General features: G+C 39.7%; 2 protein-coding genes across 2 annotated transcripts; both read right to left on the bottom strand.

Annotated features, from left to right (window-relative positions):
- Positions 1–1,099: 1,099 nt before the first annotated feature.
- On the bottom strand, positions 1,100–9,871 carry LOC121962868 (sodium/myo-inositol cotransporter-like). Its single transcript, XM_042513188.1, has 5 exons — positions 9,722–9,871; positions 5,446–6,391; positions 5,173–5,368; positions 4,849–4,976; positions 1,100–4,756 (listed from the first exon to the last, which is right to left on the bottom strand). Exons 2-5 carry the CDS (start codon positions 6,080–6,082, stop codon positions 3,513–3,515), a joined length of 2,205 nt encoding a protein of 734 aa, XP_042369122.1. The 5' UTR covers positions 6,083–6,391; positions 9,722–9,871; the 3' UTR covers positions 1,100–3,512.
- Positions 9,872–12,307: 2,436 nt separating this feature from the next.
- Positions 12,308–21,759, bottom strand: LOC121962866 (sodium/myo-inositol cotransporter-like). Its single transcript, XM_042513187.1, has 5 exons — positions 21,646–21,759; positions 16,654–17,716; positions 16,359–16,554; positions 15,827–15,954; positions 12,308–14,958 (listed from the first exon to the last, which is right to left on the bottom strand). Exons 2-5 carry the CDS (start codon positions 17,291–17,293, stop codon positions 13,715–13,717), a joined length of 2,208 nt encoding a protein of 735 aa, XP_042369121.1. The 5' UTR covers positions 17,294–17,716; positions 21,646–21,759; the 3' UTR covers positions 12,308–13,714.
- Between the last annotated feature and the right edge of the window lie 145 nt (positions 21,760–21,904).

The raw sequence follows: 21,904 nt of genomic DNA, 5'->3' as shown, positions 1-21,904 counted from the left end.
TTAAACATGTCTGGAGGCATTAGCATTGGCAAGAATTACACAAACTTATGAGACACATGTCTTATTAATTAAATACAGCAAGTCAAACTCACTCAATTGGATGCCTATCATGATATTTAAGATGCGCTTTGAATAATAAACAACGAGACTCACCGGGCTGATACAAAGAGTTTACGGTTAGGCTGCTTTGAGACTGGAGACTGGCAGGTCTTCAGCCTATTAACTGGAACCTCCGTGCACAGCAGCATCATCTTCATCATCATCATCATCATCACCTGGGTGAAGAGAAAACATACTTCCTCAATCTTTTGTAATGAACCTTAGATTCAGGAATCGATCCAGACTGTGGCTTTTCATCTTGCAAAGTTGCATTGCATTGTCCCTGCGCTATGACTGAGGGAACTTCAAAAGAAAAGGTAACGTATATAAAGTTGTCACTTTAAAACTAGGCAGAAAGATCCTGTGTTTGCAGAGTTATTAAATAGTTTATTACTGTTAATTACTGTTGATAGAGCTGTAGTACTACTGTCTCAAGTTTTGAACAGCTTTCTAAGAGACACAACAGCTTTTTTAATATTAATTCCTTGTACTTTATGTACTGTACAAGCCTAGGCTGGTTTAAAGGAGAACAGGCTACGCAATTTACTAGTGTTGCTATTCTCTTTTGGGGTGCTTGCACATTGTTCTCTACTCTGTGCAGCAGCTTTATCACACCAAATTGATCATACATTGTTTAAGGAAAAGTGTCACTAACTGAAATAACTACATGTGTCACAGGTCAAATTTATAATTCCATCGATCATATCCCCAGTTTTAGTCACCATGTGTATTCAAGCCAAACATATGTATATAATACACTTCAGTATGGTGTCCCTGCATTAACTCAATAATCCCTGTCTTCTTACTGTGTCCAAAATCCTAAGCATCAATTTCAACATATTTTGGACATGTTTTCAATTATTGCTTCAGATTATCATTATTATAGATGAACTGTCGTAACGTCTCTTTAACAAATCTACATCACTCGATTACAATGGCAATCCTCAGTCTATTTAATAACTTTGAAAACACATCTTTATGCTAAACAATAGTCTTTAACTCTTTATTTACTTTATATTTATTTACGATTTATAAACTGTTCAAATTTGCAGATGACTGTATTTGGCACATAAGCTACTGATCTTTTCCCCACCCAGAGGTGCGTGAGATCATTTAATGTCAGTGCCAAAATATATAATTAGTACATTGAGTACAGCAGTGGCAGTTGGAGCAGTTAACAGTACATACATGTCCTCAGGGTGATTACACAATGTCAGAAGCAGCCTTGTTTTCTCAAACTGCAGTGCTTTTATTCAGTCTTGTTCTGCACCCCCCTCTCATAAAAACAGGCGATGGGTCCAGATTTTTTATACAAATCTTGTCTATGCATTATCTAATCATATTTTATTGAGCTATAGAGATCTCAGAAGTATCACAAAATGAATCAGCATCCCTAAATTAGTTAGAAATGAAACTTAAAAGTGTTTTTCAACCCTGTCTGGTTTGAAATTTAATGCATTTGAACATTAGACCCGTCGGACATTCAACCATCTTGAATTTGACGTCTTATGGTCTTCAAAGGTCAGATCTACCTTCTGTCCACATCTGAAACTAAACATTACTGGTCTGTACCTGGGGATATGTGCACTGCAACAACAGACTTCAGGGAATGTGCGTGCCACAACTTTATGCAAACCACAGACCTGTATTGGTGAAAAAAATGAAAATAAACAGGCTTTGTTACAACATAGGTTTTTAACTGAAAGAATAAAACATAGCGCCTTGCTTCTGTAATTCAAGATGCAGTTCCACCTTCGACCACAGTGTGGGTCGCAATGGCAGAGTGGTGTTGTTCATGTTTTCACTTGGGCCGAAGAAGAAGCAAGTCGTATGATCGAAATTTTATGTTTTTTTGTGGTATTTATCCACTGAACTGAGAGGGACTTTCTGTGGAAATGTAAGTGGGAATATAATGAAAGGTTTCCATTCTGTAATTTTCACAGCCGTCTTAGTCAAGGACAGAGGAAAATAATATGAATATATAACATAATCATGGCAATATTTTGATACAGACATTTTTGTTCTCCACTGACTTCAGGGGAACTTAACTCCAGGAGAGGAGGTCCTCCCCTTTACATCTCAATTCAGGCTTGTAATTGGTTCTTACAAACAAATACAATAACACCACAATTCACAGTTATGTTCATAAATTTAAAGCACTTGAGTTGAGTTCTACAATAGGTGTAGGAAATTAATGGAAAAAATACTGACAATTAAATGTTTATTTTCCCAGCACATCCTTGTGTGCAGCTTAAAACATGCTCATTATTTTTCAACACGAAGGAGGAGCTAGTGTTGCTAATACATAGTATGATCTGCATGTTATTATAACACAGCACTAACACTCTCCAAAGTATTGAAACTGACCACCCTTACAATTATAAAACACTGCCAAAAAAGCTGAACACATGATTGTTACACATTTCCAATAATAGTTAATTCTCCTGAAAACCCCAAAAGTGTTGCACAGCCACAGTGTTGTGTTTTACACTGTAATGTTATATGGTCGTAAAGCACCTAGTGTGCACATCCCACACAGATAAAAAAGATTATGTAGTAGGTTATGTAGAAAATATTATAAAAGGTTTTAAGTTGCACTTGGAAACACTGCTAATAAACTCTTGTGCATTCCCCACTAGTTACTACAATGTGAAGAAACCAATGCCAAACCCCCTGGGTAACTTCTGCCTAAAAAGAAACTGATTACAATGATTATTAATATTGATAAAATGTGTGTTTTACCCTTTAACCGGCATTGTAACTGCAAAGCTGATTTTTTTTGCAATAAAACTGCTTCACTAATAACTTTGCAATTTCATGTTATACAGATGTGATGCAGTTTTAAAGAAAATGTGCAAAACAAAATGTGAATTTACCAATACGTGAGTATTAAGAGTTTTCACTTTACCCTTGTTTCCACAAAGCAGTTAATTTGAGCACACATCAGAAGAGTTAATTTTGTGTTTGCATTATCAAAAGTTGTGGATGGTACCAACAGAAATGTTCCATTCTGTCCCATTTTTTGTCACCCCCCTACTGTGTCTACCTAGCACACTGATTCAGTACTATAAGGTGGAGCTGCAGACACTGCAGGCTTCTGATTGGTCAAGAGAGAATAATCACTCTTAACAAGGACTTAATGTACAAACCCCATGTTTTTAAAAATTGAATCGATTGTGACAGAGACTCCAAACACTCCAGCTTTTTTTTTACTCTGAAAATGTTGCATGCAACCCCAATTTTATGGATGGAGCATTGACGTGGCAAGTACCACCCAGCAACAGTTGTGTAGTGTCCATGATACAGTAATCAGATGACTTTGAGTCGTGTAGTGTGAACTTAGCTTGATTTGCAGAACATTCCTGCTTCTAGTATGATGACAAATGTGTCCCACTGCTTGGAACTAAACAAGCCTATACAGAGAAATAGATAAGGAGAAAGATGTCAGCTGAGCAAATTAGCACCAGTCCTATGTTCAGGATGATTCTGGTTTTTGGAGGTTCATAGAGAAGCTCATCCACGGTCCTTTCCTGTTCCTGGACTTTAATAACCTGAGCTCTGGATGGCTTATGCCGGAAGCCGCAGAAACACGTGAAAGCCTTCATACACCTCCCACCCTCCACTCCTCCTCTTCCTCCTCCTCCTCCTCCTCCTCCTCCAGCATAACCTTCATCTTCCTCATCCTTCACTTCTATCCCTTCACCCTCTTCTAGCATTTTAGGATCAGAAACTGTTGGGGTACCAGGATTCTGTATTGGAAGGTGTGTTTCATGACCAGTGCTTGGTTTAGCATTTTCATGACGAGCCTCAATGCCATAGAGCATTTTTTCTTGGTTATGATGCTCGTCTTTGCCAGGCAAACTCTTTACATTAAGGATCTCGTGGTTCAGAGGCTTCAAAGCATGGACATCTCCTCCAGCTTTCTCTTTTTCTTGCTCTTTTAGCCTCTTTCTCTTGTTTAACCCCCACAGAGTTGTGGTTTTGATCTGCTCTTTCCTGGGCGGAGGAGTGCAGAGACTCACAACAACAGTCACCAAAGCTGACACCCAAAACAAGACGGTTGCCACATACATGAAATGAACATCTTTGATGAAAGACGGCCGCTCATCGGGCTGGTTGCAGGGAGGCTCGCGGTAAACAAATGCCAAAATCAGTCGTATGACTCCAATGGCAGATCCTACCAAGCCTCCCCAAAAGGCACCTGTCTCATTGCAACGATGCCACAGGACAGCAATCAAAAAGAGAGCAGCTATGGGTGGAGTCAGGTAATCTATTACTTCTTGGATGTAATAGAACACCTGGCCTCCCTGCATTTCAATAATGACCGGCACCCAGGCAATGCTGATGATCACCATGACAACCACAAACAACCTGCCGACTATCACCAGCTCCCTGGATGAAGCCTTCTTCCGTAGCATCTTGTAAATATCCAGCGTGAATATGGTGCTCGCTGAATTGAAGATGGAGTCCAAGTCGCTCATTAGAGCTGCGATCATGACAGCCATCATCAGGCCGCGGAGACCAACAGGCATCACTGACATGACGAGCCGTGGGTAAGCCACGTTGCTACATCCGGCTGCAGAACCGCACACTTCCATGCAGTGCTCAGGACTGATACACACTAACTCATCAGCAAAGAAGATCCTGGAAATCATCCCTGGAATCATGAGGATAAATAAATCAGTTATTAAGTGAGCCCTAGGGAAGGACTCTAGGCGTAAGTTACTTTAAAAGCAATAATGTCTCCACCTGGGATGACAATGATGAACGTTGGGAGGATTTTCAGACAGCCAGCCATAAGGGTAGAGCCCTTAGAGTGGGCGATGTTCTTCGCTGCCAGAACCCGCTGTACAATCACTTGATCTGCGCACCAGTAGCTGAAACACAAAGGGAAGATACTTAAGGTGCATCTAGATCAAATGGGAAGCAAATTTTCAAATCAATGCTCAGACACATTATATGCAAATTTGGCATTGAGTGATGCAATTTCACGTGAATAAAAGTCAGCTCTCGCTGAAATTAATCTGGACAATTTAGGAAGTCAGTCTGCATGGAAAAAACATGGAAAAGTACCACATCGAGGCAAAAGTCTGGCCCAATAAGAAACCGGGCCAAGGCAGGTGTGGATCCCTCGGTCCTCGTAGTATCTTCAGGGCATCTGGCTTTGGGTGGAGGTGAAGGTAGCAGGATTCAGAATACGTCAGGTTGGGTGAAGACAGCAAGATGGCAGTGATGTTTGGAGTAGCCTGCATGTACTTGGTCCAAACTCCTTAAATTAAATTCAGTTCAATTGATTACATGGTATAAATGGTTTAACATTAATGCATAAAAAAGATCAATAAAGACCTTCAAGTCCTCCCACTTTGAAGAGGCTGATGCCTGTTAGGCAGAGTGCTCCGGTGATCATGACAAATGCCTGAATCGTATCCGTGTAGATGACAGCGACCAGACCTCCAGTGACCGTCAGCACAGCTGTCATGGTGATGAGGATGATGATTGACAGATAGAGGTTCCACCCTAATGATTCCTGAATGAACAACGCTCCGGCATAGAGATCCACAGACAGCTTGGTGAACATGTACACAACAAGAGATAACACTGCAAAATACACTTTCAGTCGGTAACCTCCAAACCGTTTGGACAGGTACTCTGGCATGGTGTAGACTCCGGAGTGAATATACACTGGGATAAAAATCCAGCCTAACAACTGGAGCAGAAATAGAGCATTTAATTCCCATGCAGCCACGCTTAACCCGCCAGCAGCACCTGATCCAGCTAGTCCAATGAAATGCTCACTTCCTATGTTGCTGACGAATAGAGATGCTCCAACAGCCGCCCAGTTCATGGAGCGACCAGCAAGGAAGTAGCCGCTCACTGTGCTCTTATTGGCTTTCCACGTGGCAAATAAACCAATTGCTAACACCAGGATAAAGTAGATTACTACAACTGCAATGTCTGCCATCTCCATGATGACGGTGGCCATGGTTGAGCACTTTTCTAGTAATGACCCCAGAACCCAGAATATAACATACAAGTGTGCTTACACTCTAACAGGGAAATTTCCAGTAATTTGAGCCAACAGATTCCTGTTTAATCTGGTTTTAGTGTATCAAAGTAATACTGTCAACACACTAATCAAGCTTAAGCTTGAAATAAACGTGTTCTGTTGATTTGCAGTAAACCTCAGCTCTGGTAATCAATGCAGTTTGTGGCTTGGCAACTTCCAGAACGGTGGTGCATTGTTGCTGGGTTTTGACTGAGGGAGCCTTAACAGAAAATGATCATCTGGGTCCTGCAAAAAACAAGAAAAAACATTATTTTTTCACAGAAAAAAACATGTTGTAACTAGAAGAGTAAACAGAATGCATGTTTTCAAGCTGTGTAAACACAGAAAACATGCTTATTTTCTTTTTTGTCTCGTCTTTCCAATGCATTGACACAGCAGAGCCTTTCATAAAGCTAATTGTTTCCTCATCTCTGTGACCTTTTTCCAGAGTGGAGGAACTTGGCAATGACAAACAGCTGTCCGTGCTGAGCCTAAGTGGAGCAGTCAGCATTTAACCCTTTCTGCCAGGCTTTCTTTAAAGAGTGATCGAGGAGCTTTGATGTCACCAGGAACAGTGCTGTTAAAGGGGAATAGATTATATAAGAACCCCATGGCTCAGTGCATTCAGACTTTCTCCTCTAGTTTGCACCAAGTTGTAAGTCTGCATAAGCAAACTGTAAGTGATTTTACAGGCAGAAAGGGTATGAAGTTGAATTGTGGGGAGGGGGGCACATTAGATACTAAAAGTGAGGATATCTTGGGCTCTGCAGCTTCAATTTGACATCATATTGGAAACATGATTACCGCTGAGCGTGTCTTCAAGTTGTTGCTGTTGATTTTGAAAGAGAAGAATGGGGGGGTAGGGTATCGGCCTACAAATAACAATTATTTTTATCATTAATTATTCCTTTGGATGAAAAAAAAGGGAAATTCATTGTTCAAATGTTGGCGTCAAATATGAAGAAAGCTCCCTTTAGGCATTCTTGAGGTATCACGTCCACAGGCATGTGCCGGACAGATGTATGCACATATATGCATACAGGCAACCAGAAAACAGGATGCCTCCGGCCTCGGCTATCAACGTTTTGGATGCGTGAAAACCATAGACTGTATGAATAATAATGTCAACCATTGGTTTGTGGGCTGCCATTTTGAGGCCTCAAGTTCAGCATTTCGGCCGTGCCATCTTGTTTTTTTTCTGAGCCAGAAGTGACCACATGAGGGATGAGAGGCTGGCGCTGTGGAGAAGCGAGGTTTAGATCTGAAATTCACCCTGTGTACATTTGTCATAAGTGTATATATGAACTATGGAGATCAAATCTGTTTTTGTACCAGGTTGTAAATATGTTTATTTCTGCTGTAAAGTTGGGCATTTTAACACGGGGGTTTCTGTGGCCATTCATTAAACTACAGTTTTTGGCACTTCAATATTAAACCTCAGTTTGTTGTTTGGAAAAAACTAAACTAAAATAATTCAGTGTAATATCTTCAAATGTCTGGTTTTATCCAATCCAGAAGTATTTCATTTAAAATTGCATAAAACTGAGATTACAAATGTTGAAGAGTTATTTTGTGGCACTAAATGTCATGGTAGACCAAACGTTAAACATGTAAACTATGGGAAATGAAAGGCTGCCTGGCTCTGGGTGAAATATGCCAAAAACCACCGCACTGACATTTTTTAGAAGTTTGACATGCCATCCTAGCTGCTCTCCAGAAATAAATAACTGTATTTTTTTGTTAGCAAGACTACCATTACCCTTTCTCAGAGGGTCCTGCAGCAAGACTGGTGTTTGTTTTTGTTGTGAGCAGAGTGTGAGAGTTGCTGGAGGACAGCTGGGGTTTACTGTTATGAATATGTGCAAGTACAAAAATCCAAATCTCTGCTTACAGTCTGTTTTTGCTTTAATTTAGTGGCATAGAGATGTTTAATGAGTATAAACAGTTGGAAACAATGGCATCAGTGACATTTCCTCATGACTGTATTTCCACATGCAGGATTTACTCCTAATGCAACTTGCATTAAAATAAGTATTGAGTTATATTCATGAGTGCAAGACTAACCAACTTCTTGAGGGGAATTCTGGGTAAACAGATATCTGCTTTTAACTCCTCCCTTCTTAGTTTTATCAAGAGACATCTATCAAACAAGTTTTGGACCTGCAGGGAGGTTTTGTAACAGTTTAGTTTCAGTTCAGCTTTTCAAATTATTTTTTGCTCTTTCCTGTCTGAACTAAGGAAGTCATTACTCTGTCTCTCCCAAACATTGCCTATGCTTTCAATTCATAGTAAGGAATTTGAATATATGCATGTATTTTGCACCGTTTTGCGACACCCACAGGTGTTTCAACTTATTCTGCTAATTAGCCCTCAGCTTGGTTTCGAGTTTAAGAAGAGTTAAGCTGCAATTGCACAAGTTAACTCAACTTCACTAACAAATACAAGTGATAAAAAAACTGAGGAATCTGATAAGCCAAACACATGAAAACACAAATGTGTAGCTGCTGAATAACTCAGGATTACAAAACTGCCCCTTCACTGAAAACTAATATTCCTTAAGTAAAGTATGGTGTGATTGTTATCCTATTTGTTAACCCTTTGATACCTAAGAAAACTGGCTTGATCTCTTTCAAAAACATGGGAAAATGGCAATAAGCAATTTAACAAGAAACTGCCCCAAAATAGCAATAAATCAGTAAAAGGTTACAGGAAAATTACCTGAAGATAAGCAAGAAATTAACAAAAGTGAAATAGAACTCGTAAACAGAAGAAAATGACCTTACGAACGAGGTAATTTTACATATAGAAATATAAGAATTGGCCTACAGTTATTTGGACATTTTCAACAAGTTCTTTTGAAAATATTTAATATTTTCTGAAGCAAATTTTCAGGTCGTTTTCCTGTCACCTCTTACAAGTTGCTCATTGCCTTTCCCTCCATGTTTTCAAACCAATTTTCTCAGGTTTACATGCTTGTGAAAGGCATCCAGAAAACTGTCTTTGTATTTAAAATCATGTAACAGAAAAAAAGAAACAGAAACAGTTTTTAGCATTTTCTGGAGACTTTCTCCCCCCTTTTTCCTTGATGGTTTGCATCACCTTTTCCCTATTTTCAGATAATTTATACTTAAAAAATACAGATTTCTTGCTATTTTTACGCAATTCAATCTTCAAGCCAATTTGCTCAAGTATTAAAGCTATAAGTGAAACATCTGCAGTTTTTATACAAAATATGGTTTATACAACATAGGGTCTAATATATTTTCTTTGCATTTGCCCTTAGGGCATTGACAGCACATTACAGTCACCAGTTTTCCATTGTATCTTTTCAGCCTCTGATGATAATCTTGGAATATTTGTTTGAATTCTTGTGGCATCACTGTCCTTAATTTTCAGATCTGTATTACAACAACATTTAAATAACATGTTTATGAGTTAAATGTATTTGTGGGCATTAGCGGTGACAACAGTGATGAGAAACAACTCTTATTAATTAAATACAGCATGCCACAAAACTCAATTTGAATGTCCATAATTTAAGACACACTTTTAAGACCTAAATATCATGAAACTCACATGCTTGGTGGCTGATCTCCTCTGTGCCGTCTCCCTGTTTGTTATCCCAGTGGAAAAGTTTATTGTCAAACTGGTTTGAGTTACTCACTGTTTGGGAGTTGGAGGTCCTCAGCCTATGACGTGAAGTGCGACACCATCACTTGCAGGGTGGAGTTAAAACTGCTGCTCACGCCCTGATGACGAGGATGTGCAGGTTAATGTACCTCCTGTTTAAACCATTTTTGAAACAGATTTGTATCAAAACAATGTGAGTTATAGCCTTTGTGTAAATGAACTTTGGTAAACCTCCTTCTACTTGCTTTCCAAACAACTGCAGCTAAAATGTTGTTACCATGGTTATGGATTAACTTTACTTCTATTGATTTTTATAACCCCTCCATGCTCTCTTTTAGAAAGAACGTTAACTAGAAAGTTTGATATAAAGTCAAACTGGCTGGAAGGGCTTTAAGCTTGCTTTAATTAATATATCTATATATATTACAGAAAAATTACAAAATACAACAAAAAGATTGACTAGGATACATGTGAAATATGTTATAGTAGTATATAGTAGTATAGTATAGAAATAGTTTATTCAGCACCATGGACAGCACTGTTTATTCTGTGTAAGGAGCCACCATATGGAGGCCACTGATGGGTGTGTGTGGTGTGTGCTGTCAGTGACATACTGAAGGAGATTTATAGGTAGTGATTAACAGAAACAAAAACTAAACAGAAACTAGGCAGTGCTGATTAAATATAAATAAGATGTTGTTACCGTGCCGCCTATTTCTTCTATATTCTCAGTACTTAATATCACACTGTGAAAATACTTGGTCACAAATAAAAGCTGAGTAAAAGTAAGTGTATACAGGAAAAAGTAGTTAAAGTGTTTAAAGTAAAAGTACATGCAAAAAATCTTAATAAAGAAATAAATAAACAAGTTAATTAATCAATTATAAAGAGAAAAAAGGGAAAAGACTTGAATGTTTCTTAAAAAGTTGCCAATTATTTTTTGTTAATAGGCTAATTATTTATCAATTGATAATTTTAGCTGTACATGAATAAACTAGTAAGTAAAAAGTACAATATTTTCTTTTGAAATTAAGTGGAGTAAAAGTACAAAATGGCACGAAAAGAAAGTATTCAAGTAAAGTGCAAGTATCTCAACTTGCACTTACAAGAGCAAATGTAGTTAGTTAGATTCCACCACTACCAATACCACAGGCTGGCACAAAATATAATGAGATCAAGATTTTATGGCAACGGGCAGCCTAAAAACGTGGTGGTTTCACTTACGAAAATGTACCATTTTGGCTTTTTATTTTTGTCACACTTTTCCTGAATCCATGAAGTACTCTCTGTAAACCCTTTCCCTGAAAAAGTAGTGTATTGCAAAAATATTTTGATTATAAGTCATACATTCAATAAAATGCAACATCCCACCACCGTGTTTGTTGTTATCCCAGTGGATTTTTGAATCTTTGGTGTCATTATCTTAGACCAATAAAAATGTTTCATGTAAAACACATTAGTATTGACAATGCAATACCATGTTCAATGATTTACCACTAATATTTAAAGAGCCCCGATGTAAAATTTGTCATATTTTACCTGATGTCTCAATCAACGTTACCTGACTTCACCCAAGATTAGAGCAGTACAGCTAGACCATAGGGCTTATATCAGGAATGCCACAATGAGTGGCAGCACAAGAGATAAACTAGTTTGATCAAGCAGTTTTTTTGTTTTTCTTTGGAATTATTTTTATTGCAATACACCGATCCACGCATAAAGGCCCATCCCTACTACAGTACATCCAGCTCGGTTTTTGAAAGGTGGTAGGCCAACTACATGTTAATACTGGTCATTCCAGTTACCAGCTCTTATTCACCAGGCCCAGCTAAGATTAGATTAGATAAGATTATTACCTGTTACCTGCTACTATTGTTACCAGCTGCCTCTTTAGCTGCATTAGGTGCATTAGGAAGATCTGTTGAGACCAGCACCTGTTACTGCTCAACAGGCTGTGAGAACTTTAGTTTGGTTTGCAATTGTTTACAAAGTAATATGCCAAGCTAAGCTAAAATATGCCAAGCTAAGCTAAAAAAAAAAAAAGTCTGACTGATGGCCAGAGATAATGCCAAGGAAAAGCTTGCCGAGAATCTTTTCCCTTGGCACCTTAAAGCTGCTAAATGCCCCACTGACAAAAAAACAAACTATGTGTCATCATGAATTAATAAGAATTCAACTGCCAAGCACGTCAGTTGAGAAAGAGCCTACAAGTCATTGCAGGTAGTTAGTGAACATTGTTAACATAAAATAGCCCTCATGTACTGAGCCTGGTGGAGGCCTTTGTGTGGACCAGAAGAACCAGTTTCGTTGGGAGGCTTTCCACTACTTCACATTAATTCTGTGATAACAGTTAAGGGGCCGAGATGAAATCATACAAAAATCAGAGGGCAAGAGCATACTTATAATGTCTGGTCATCTTATAAAATGACTCCCACATGAAACTCTCAGCAGCACTTCATAGCCAAAGAAACTTTTAATGAAAATCATCATAATAGCCACATTAGGAAATAACACTTGAATTAATTGGAATTATTCAGTTCTGTTGCACAAAGTGTTAAATTTAATTGAGTGTTAAATAATTACAATAATGCAATTATATTCACTGGATCAGTCCAGGAGAGAGAAAATCAACGCAATAACACCGCAATTCACAACTATGTTCATAAAAATTTTAATCCATTTCAGTGGAAGATGCCATGAATTCTATAATAGGTACAAAAAAATGACAACCGCTCATTAAAATCTTATTTTCCCTTGTGTTCAGCTTAGAAGAAGTAACTTAAAAGTTGTGAATATACTTTAAACAAAGTGCTGTTTCCCACATCTGAATTGGAATGGCTGCATCCATCAATTTTCCTAACTTTCAAACTGACAATCCATGCTTGATAGCTTGTCAGTTCACAAAGAAGTCAGGTTTCTATCCAAATGAAGCACAATGTTCACAAAAATGTACAAAAGAAAAAGTAAATTATTGTGCGTTTACCTCCACTTTCGTTATACTCACATTAAGAGCTGACAAAAACTAGTTTGTCTGAAGAATACTGAACACTGATAGAAAATACATTTCATAATATATAAAATATACAACAAAGTACAAATTTATTCTATGAAAAAACCCACCTGTTTTCAAAAGGTTGTTTCTCAGCCTTTCTTGAGCATATTTCAAATCCACTTTGCATTTTAGATGTATTTTAGCAGAAACAACAAACAGAAAAGGGACAGACAGAAGCCTTTGCATGGTATATAGGTATAGAAAACAAAGGTCAAAATTATTGCTTGTCTGAACCATGTCTGAATGTGAGTCTGTAAAAACATTTTGTATAAATGATGAAGTGTTACAGTGTAAAAACAAATGCTTGAATGTATCACATGTTTGAATGCATAAAAAATATATAAACAAATATATATCATTTTTTAATATATAAGGAGATCTGTGGCTGTGCAGGACATTTTGTGAGCACATGAAAATAATTTGTCCTTGTTATTTTCAGTGTCTGAGTGCAAAAGGATCTTAGTTACAAAAAAAATTACAGTTACACACCTGCCTGTTTACAGGTGAAAGAAGTCTGCACCAAAGCCATTTGTTGGTGTAAATTTTAGTTAAAAGCTATGAATCTCTAGTTTCAAATCTACAAGCACAAATTGTAACTCTACATACAAATAATTTTGCTTCACACTTCACTCTTACTAGCTCTTACTAGCCAATGGGGAAGCTACAAAGCTTCTTGTGACTAAACTTTTGTGCAGATCTTCCTAATGCACCTAATGCAAATTGGAAATCATTTGTGCACAGCTACAGATGTTCTCTGGACCATTTCTCCTGTTCAACACTCTTTTTAAATTAAACTTGCAGAGAAAATGGAAGGATACCTTACCTGTACGCATTTTCTGCTTGTAATTAGTGGACAAAGGTGTCCCACCACTTAAAATTAAGAAAGACTATAAAGAGAAATAGATAAAGAGGAAGATGCCGACAGAGCAAATTACTCCCAGTCCTATGTTCAGGATGATTCTGGTTCGTGGAGGTTCATAAAGAAGCTCATCCACAATCTTCTCCTGTTCCTGGACTTTCATGACCTGAGGTTCGGATGGCTCCTTCTGGATCCCACAAAACCACTCTAAAGCCTTCACACACCTCCCACCCTTCACTCCTCCTTCTCCTCCAAGGCAACATTTGTCCTCCTCATCCCTTACTCCTCTTCTGTCTTTCTCTTCAACCATTTTAGGGTCAGAAATCCAAGCGGTGCAGTCATTCTGGATTGGAGGGGGTGTTTCTATGTCACTGACTGTTACAGCATGACTGTTGCTTGGTTGAGTATTTTCATGATTGGCCTCAATGACATTGAGCTTGTTTGGGAGGTCTTGACACTTTTCTTTACCAAGCAAACCATTTCCATTCATGATCTCATGGTTCAGAGGCTTCAAAGCATGGACATCTCCTCCAGCTTTCTCTTTTTCTTGCTCTTTTAGCCTCTTTCTCTTGTTTAACCCCCACAGAGTTGTGGTTTTGATCTGCTCTTTCCTGGGCGGAGGAGTGCAGAGACTCACAACAACAGTCACCAAAGCTGACACCCAAAACAAGACGGTTGCCACATACATGAAATGAACATCTTTGATGAAAGACGGCCGCTCATCAGGCTGGTTGCAGTGAGGCTCGCGGTAAATCAATGCCAAAATCAGACGCAATGCACCAAGAACAAATCCTACCAAGCCTCCCCAAAAGGCACCTGTCTCATTGCAGCGATGCCACAGGACACCAAGCAGGAAAAGAGCAGCGATGGGTGGAGTCAGGTAATCTGTTACTTCTTGGATATAATAAAACATCTGGCCTCCCTGCATCTCAATGATAACAGGCACCCAGGCAATGCTGATGATCACCATGACAACCACAAACAACCTGCCGACTATCACCAGCTCCCTGGATGAAGCCTTCTTCCGTAGCATCTTGTAAATATCCAGCGTGAATATGGTGCTCGCTGAATTGAAGATGGAGTCCAAGTCGCTCATTAGAGCTGCGATCATGACAGCCATCATCAGGCCACGGAGACCAACAGGCATCACTGACATGACGAGCCGTGGATAAGCCACGTTGCTACAGCCAGTTGCAGAACCACACACTTCCATGCAGTGCTCAGGACTGATACACACTAACTCATCAGCAAAGAAGATCCTGGAAATCATCCCTGGAATCATGAGGATAAATAAATCAATTACTTAGTGAGCCCCCAGTCGTGAAATTATGCTGATCAGTCAAAACAGTGACACCACTGGCAGATGAAGTAAATATCATTGTATGCCTTATTACATTGCAGTGCTGTTTTGAAAAACCTTAGGTCCTGGCATTCATGTAGATACCAATTGACATGAACCGCCCACTGAAACACTGTTGCAGACCAAATACCCCCACCTCATGGCAATGGCAGTTCTTGATGGCAGTGGTGCCCCAGCAGGACAATGCACCATGCCACACTGCACTGTTAAGGAATGGCCCAAAAAAACTAGACAAAGAACTGAGTCGCCCTGGCCTTAAAATTCCCCAGATCCCAATCTGATCGAGCATCTGTAGGATGCACTGGTACCACCATCTCTCCGCACCGGTGTCAGACACAAGAGGACATCCCCCAAAGTGTGTGTATGCCTCAACAGGTCAGAACCAAGTCCTATCCAAGGAGGCCCCATCAAGGTTGATGGTGCTGGTATGTGCCATGGCTGCTGGATTATATTGGGATCCAGGGAATTTCAAGGCCAGGTTGACACCCTGAGCTCTTTGTCTTGGGTCATTCATGAGCAATTTTTGTGGTGTGGCATGATGCGTTGTCCTGTTGGAGCACCACTGCCATTGAGGAGTGCGATTGCCATCAGGGGGCATACTTGGTGTTCAACAGTGTTTGGTTGGGTGGGACACGTTGAGTGCCCAGACAAAAGGTTACCTAGCAGAACTTTGCATTGCAACAAGATGGTCAATGTCATTTACCTCACTCCCCAGTGGTTTAAATGTTTTGGCTGATCAGTGTGTCTGCAAGTTTTTCAAAAAGCAATTAATGGCTCTACCTGGGATGACTATGATGAACATGGGAAGGATTTTCAAAGAGCCAGCCATGAGAGTAGAGCCTTTGGCATGGGCAATGTTTTTTGCTGCCAGAACCCGCTGTACAATCACTTGATCTGCGCACCAGTACCTAGAACACACAGTATGAATGCTTGGAGTTAATAATTAGCCCTCAACAAAGTGTCAAGAAGCATTACAGCAAGGATGGTGGCACACTTTCAAGGCATCTTAAACATGTTGCTCAAGAATGGCAATGTTGAATGCTAAGTCCACCACTTTTTTTCCAAACTGAAATATCTCATCTACTGAATGGTTTGCCATGAACTTTTCTGAGACGTTTGGAGAATTTATGGGAAATATGGACATGCTCAGAAATTTTCATGGCAATCTGCAACAATATATTTGTACTATTGTTTTATGTGGGCTTACATGGACTAGGTTAAAATTAATCTTCTGGGGATACACACATATAAGACCTACATGGAAGAGACCCAGTTGGGAAGTCAGTCTATGTGGAAAGGTATGAACAAGTACCAAATAGATGCTGGAGTCTGGCCCAATAAGAAAGCGGGCCAAGGTAGGTCTGGATCCCTCGGTCCTCGAAATATCTTCAGAGCATCTGGCTTTGGTTGGAGGTGGAAGTGACAGGATTCAGAATATGTCAGGTTGGGTGAAGACAGCAAGATGGCAGTGATGTTTGGAGTAGCCTGCATGTACTTGGTCCAAACTCCTTAAAATTACATGGCAGAACACAATTCAGCATTTGTTATATTATGCAGATCACATTGTAGTTTAACTGGTTAATGGTTTAAAAAAGATCAATAAAGACCTTCAAGTCCTCCCACTTTGAAGAGGCTGATGCCTGTTAGGCAGAGTGCTCCGGTGATCATGAGGAATGCCTGAATCGTATCCGTGTAGATGACAGCGACCAGACCTCCAGTAACTGTCAGCACAGCTGTCATGGTGATGAGGATGATGATTGACAGATAGAGGTTCCACCCTAATGATTCCTGGATAAACAACGCTCCGGCATAGAGATCCACGGACAGCTTGGTGAAGATGTACACGACAAGAGATAACACTGCAAAATACACCTTGAGTCGGTTCCCTCCAAACCGTTTGGACAGGTACTCCGGCATGGTGTAGACACCAGACTGAATGTACACGGGGATAAATATCCAGCCTAACAACTGGAGCAATAATAGGGCGTTTAATTCCCATGCAGCCACGCTTAACCCGCTAGCAGCACCTGATCCAGCTAGTCCAATGAAATGCTCGCTTCCTATGTTGCTGACGAATAGAGATGCTCCAACAGCCGCCCAGTTCATGGAGCGACCAGCAAGGAAGTAGCCGCTCACTGTGCTCTTATTGGCTTTCCACATGGCAAAGAAACCAACTGCTAGCACCAGGATGAAGTAGATTACTACAACAGTGATGTCTGCCACCTCCATGATGGCAGCAGTGGCCATGTTTGAGCACTTTTTTAACTCCTTAACAGAATCAAATTAACTTACATCAAGCTTTCTCAAGAGCCAGACTTTTTTGTCCAAATTTGAAATCCTCAGTAAGTTATGACCCTAGATATAAAATGCAACTAGAGACTGAAATTTGCACTAATTTAAACCCACCAATGCCTGTCTTTAGGGTGTACAAAAAGAGGTATTCAGCTGTGCTACAAAAGCTTTATATACAGTCATATGCACATTGTCATATATACAGTATAAAGCACTTATGAAGCCCAAGTCTGAGATTAATGGTCCTTGTCCTTGTTTGGATTAGACCTCAAATTTTGTCATTTAATGCAGGTTGTGGCTTGGCAGCTTGATAAATGGTGGTGAAAGTCTTTGGGTGTTGACTGAGGGAGCCTCCCCTCCAAAAAGGTCATCTGGATCCTGCAACAAACAAAAATGTACACACAAATTATTCATATTTTCACTTAATGCTTATTCTTCAATTAAGTACATTAACCCCTCAATGACTTGCCATGTCGACTACGGTCAACATGGCAACATGCAAGACATTATGCTCTTAAAACAGTAAGCAAAAGATAATGACTTTTGGACTGTTGTTTGAAAGGTACTCCAACAATTATGTATTTAACTTCATAAAAGTTGTGGGTATTATGAGGAAAAAAATGAAGCAACAGCGGTCAAGATATCATGATTTTTAATCCCTAAAAAGGGTCGAGCTAATTTAATTCACAGGCTGAGTAATAATCCCCAACCCATTCTAATTCAAAACTCGTAAAATAGTGCCCCTTTGTCAGTGCTTTTGGCATAATAACGTGACACCAAAAGGCACCTTTTTTGCGTGCACAAGGAATGCCGCTGGACAGAACCGCAGTGTTATTTTATGCCAGTGAAAGCACCTACTGCGTCGGCAAGATACAAATATACGTAGCGTCACTTGACAACGTGGCTGGATGGAACCTGTTGCCTGCGCATGAAATGCATCAAGACAGCATTAGATTTAAACACTGCTGGTAACAATTTAATATAAGGAGTGCAAGGGCGTCTACAAGGTGGGTGGGACGTGAGAGGAATAGATTGAACAAACCCGGACTTTGATGCTGGAATTTGGTGTTCACTTCCCATTTAAAGGTAACCATCTATGCCAGCATGTCGGTTTGTTCCTGCATTGGCACATGCTTTTGTTGTATGTAAACATATCCACATGCAGCATAATCCCACTATGTGCTTGTGTTGACATCATGGATTGTAAATAGCAGGTGCAGAAGGATACCTTGAGCATAATATGTAGACGCGAAAGTCCACTGAAAAGGGGCAACATGTGACAACTTGTGATGAGAACGCGCAAACGCAGAGTGGAGCTGCGGCATCGAGTTTCCGCCCAAACAGCGTCGTGGAGAAAACTGATTATCATCTGGGTGTTCCTAAACTCTTAAATCAGCTCATTTCTTTTTTAACTTATCTTGTTTGTCGTCAATCATGTTTCTGCATGCTCCACATCAAATATTCTAGGGTGTGGCGTTTGAAAGGTGTTGACAAAGGTGTTGCCTGGCGTGGAAGGTGTGAAGCTGTGTTTTGGGGAATTGACCTATACAAGACACTAAAAGTTAGGATATCTCGGCCTCTGCCTCTTTGAATGTACCCCTGCCACTGAGCATGTTTGCATGTTGCTCTTGCTGTTGTGTTTTTGAAAAACACTGTGGTAGACCAAGCTGTAGCATGGAAATTATGGGGGGAAAAAGGCTGCAAGGCTGGGTGGAATATGCAAATACCAGCACGTATTGACATTTGTAGAATTAGAATTATGGCATCACATCTCAGCTGCTCTCTAGAAATAACTCACTGGATTTTCTGCAATGCTCCCTTGATATAGCACTGTAGTATGAGGGTCCAGCATCAGGGCTGGTGTTTGTGTTTGTTGCTGACCAGAATGTGAGGGTCGGTGGAGGACAGCTGGGGTTGACTGCATGAATGTGCACAAGTCTTTGGCAAATCAAAATGTCTCCACACAGCTCTAATTTAGCTCTGTGCAGGCAGCATGAAAATGTTTAACCTGGTAAACTGCTGGGAAGAATAGCATCAGTGACATTTTCTCACCAGAGTACATTGAACCTACTGTATTTCCATGTGCAGGGTACACTCGTACTACTTGCAGTAGAGTCAATATTGACCTAGAAGAATTAGTACAAGCAAAAAGGACCTCATGATTGGAGCGCACAATACTTTCAACCCTGTGGCGGATTTATATTGGAATTGCAGAAGGTTAATGAAATTCACAAACCAATATAAATGATAAATATTCATTGCTGATGAGGAGTCTAACTCGGCAAATAAATGAAAACAAAGATATAGGTGGCCCATGAAGAGCCACAAGTGTGTGGTAGTGGGCAGCAGGTTCGGAGATGGATCTTCAGCACGACTCAAATTAAGCCAGTGCAACCAAATGAAACGTTTCTTGAAAAAAATTTACAGATTTCTCTGCAGATTGTGTATAAAGATGGACAAAGTCTTTTAGTGTACAGCCTGCTGGAAATTTATTAGAAGACGACTAAAACGTGTCTCAAATTTTGTTGTACAGTAATTAAGCCCTAATATTGCACTTTTGAAGCCAGAATCTGCGCAGTAGCAACTGGGAAGTGGAGCTTTGGTATCGAATCCTAACCAATCACAAGCAGCGCCACTGATCACAAGCACACCGATTTCAACACACAGCTGTCAATCATGACACAACATTCCCTTTTGAAAGCATTAAATCGAAAAATACACCCAAACTTATCAGAAAAACTAAAACTTTAACGTACAGCAACGTGATAAGAACTACTTAAATGGACAGAAACTACCTTTTTTAAAAAACTGATGTGTAGTATTTTAGTTGGGCTCATGTCGAGTCTAACATAGAGGGGGCGGGGATTATGACTTGTTCTGCAGTCAGCCACCAGGGGGCGATTAAGATTTTGACTTCACTTTTGGGGAGCTGTAATGTTGTTCATCTTTATTTAGCCTACAGTCATTGGTTTGTTTGTTGTTGGAAATATTTGGGATAATGTAAGTACACAACTCAAGAAATTATATAATTCTGCCATGCTGAAAAAACCCCCCAGCTAAAAACCAGCTTATGCTGGTAGCTGATTTTAGTTGGTCTTGGTCTTAGATGGTCCTTACACGGTTCTTACTGGTATTTGAAGATTTAGCTGGATGGCCATGCTGGTGTGACACATTTATCTTTGTGCATATCCCATGATAGTGGACTGATTTATGCCCTTTGCTTTTCATACTTCTCCCTCATGACGCTGTTATTTCTTTATACTTAAGGAAATTTATTTGGTTCAAATTTACAGTAACTTCAATGGATAAACCAGCTAGAGTGACCAGCACAAGCTGGTATGACCAGCTAAACCAGCAAATATTATGCAAAACCATACCCTAAGCAGGTCGAAATAGCTGGTCAACCTGCTTAACCATCTTAAACTGGTCAAGCAGTTTTTTTTTCAACACAGAAGTCAAGTTTTGGTTGTATATTCTTCTCAAGTTCAAGTTCAAGAGGAGTTATGTTGCTTATGTTGTATAAGATCACCAAATCTGACAGACAAATACAAATGATTAATCAACTTTTGATGAGAAATCTGATAAAGCAAACAACATGAAAACACATTTGTGTTGCTGCTACAGGATTACAAAACTGCCCCTCCACTTAAAACATATTATTCTTCAAATAATGCATGGGGTGACTGTTATCACATATAATATCCCTATGATATTCTGCAGGTGAGACTGCAGCAGCAACATATAAGACACTATTTGCCATCATAATCCTATAATATTCTCATATTTCAGTTGCTGGTTTAACTGTTTTGATTATTTCTAATTCTGATTTATCTGGTGTTATATTCTAAAAGAGCAAAATATGCTCTAATACCTAGCTACTGTGCTGTATGCTGTTTTAATGTTTATGATTTATCTAATATTACCATAATATAAGGACTTTCTGCAAGAGGGAATGTAATAAACAGTTTCCTATAACATTCTCCACCGTTACATTGTGTGGTCGCTGCCCTTGCAATGTTATCACGAATTTTAAATTATCTGTTGTATAGCCTAGGCTCTGTATTTTTCCACACGGGACTATCCAGCTGACTAGGTGATCAGTTTTTCTTCTTTTCAACCTCTTCTTACTTTTAAAAAAACCTTGTAGTGGCAGTGACCTTAAATGCACTTACAATATTCACCACATAACATGTTCATAAATGAAACTGTTCTGTGGGTATTAGCAGTGACAACAATTACACGAGACAAAACTCTTGATTTAAATAATGAAATTACTTTAACACAAATGTATATGAAAACAGACTCACCTGCTGGGTGGCTGATCTTCCCCGTGTCCTCTCCAAGTTTGTCTTTCCAGTGGAAAAGGTTATTGTCTGGCTGGTCCGACACTGTTAAATATCCGCAGGGCCCCCAGACTGTTATTTAGAGGAGCGCGAGCCTCCGCCCACAGCAGCATCATCACCTGCAGGGTGGACGGAAAACGCTGCTCGCGCTCCGGTGATGAAGATGTGCATATAACGTTCGCGGTGTTTTTTTTTTTTGTTTTTTTTTAATCGAACGGATGTC

This window comes from Plectropomus leopardus, chromosome 24, assembly GCF_008729295.1.
Source record: "Plectropomus leopardus isolate mb chromosome 24, YSFRI_Pleo_2.0, whole genome shotgun sequence".
Taxonomy (NCBI): domain Eukaryota; kingdom Metazoa; phylum Chordata; class Actinopteri; order Perciformes; family Serranidae; genus Plectropomus; species Plectropomus leopardus.
The sequence above is the reverse complement of the archived record's forward strand: the minus strand, read 5'-3'. Positions and strand labels throughout refer to the sequence as shown.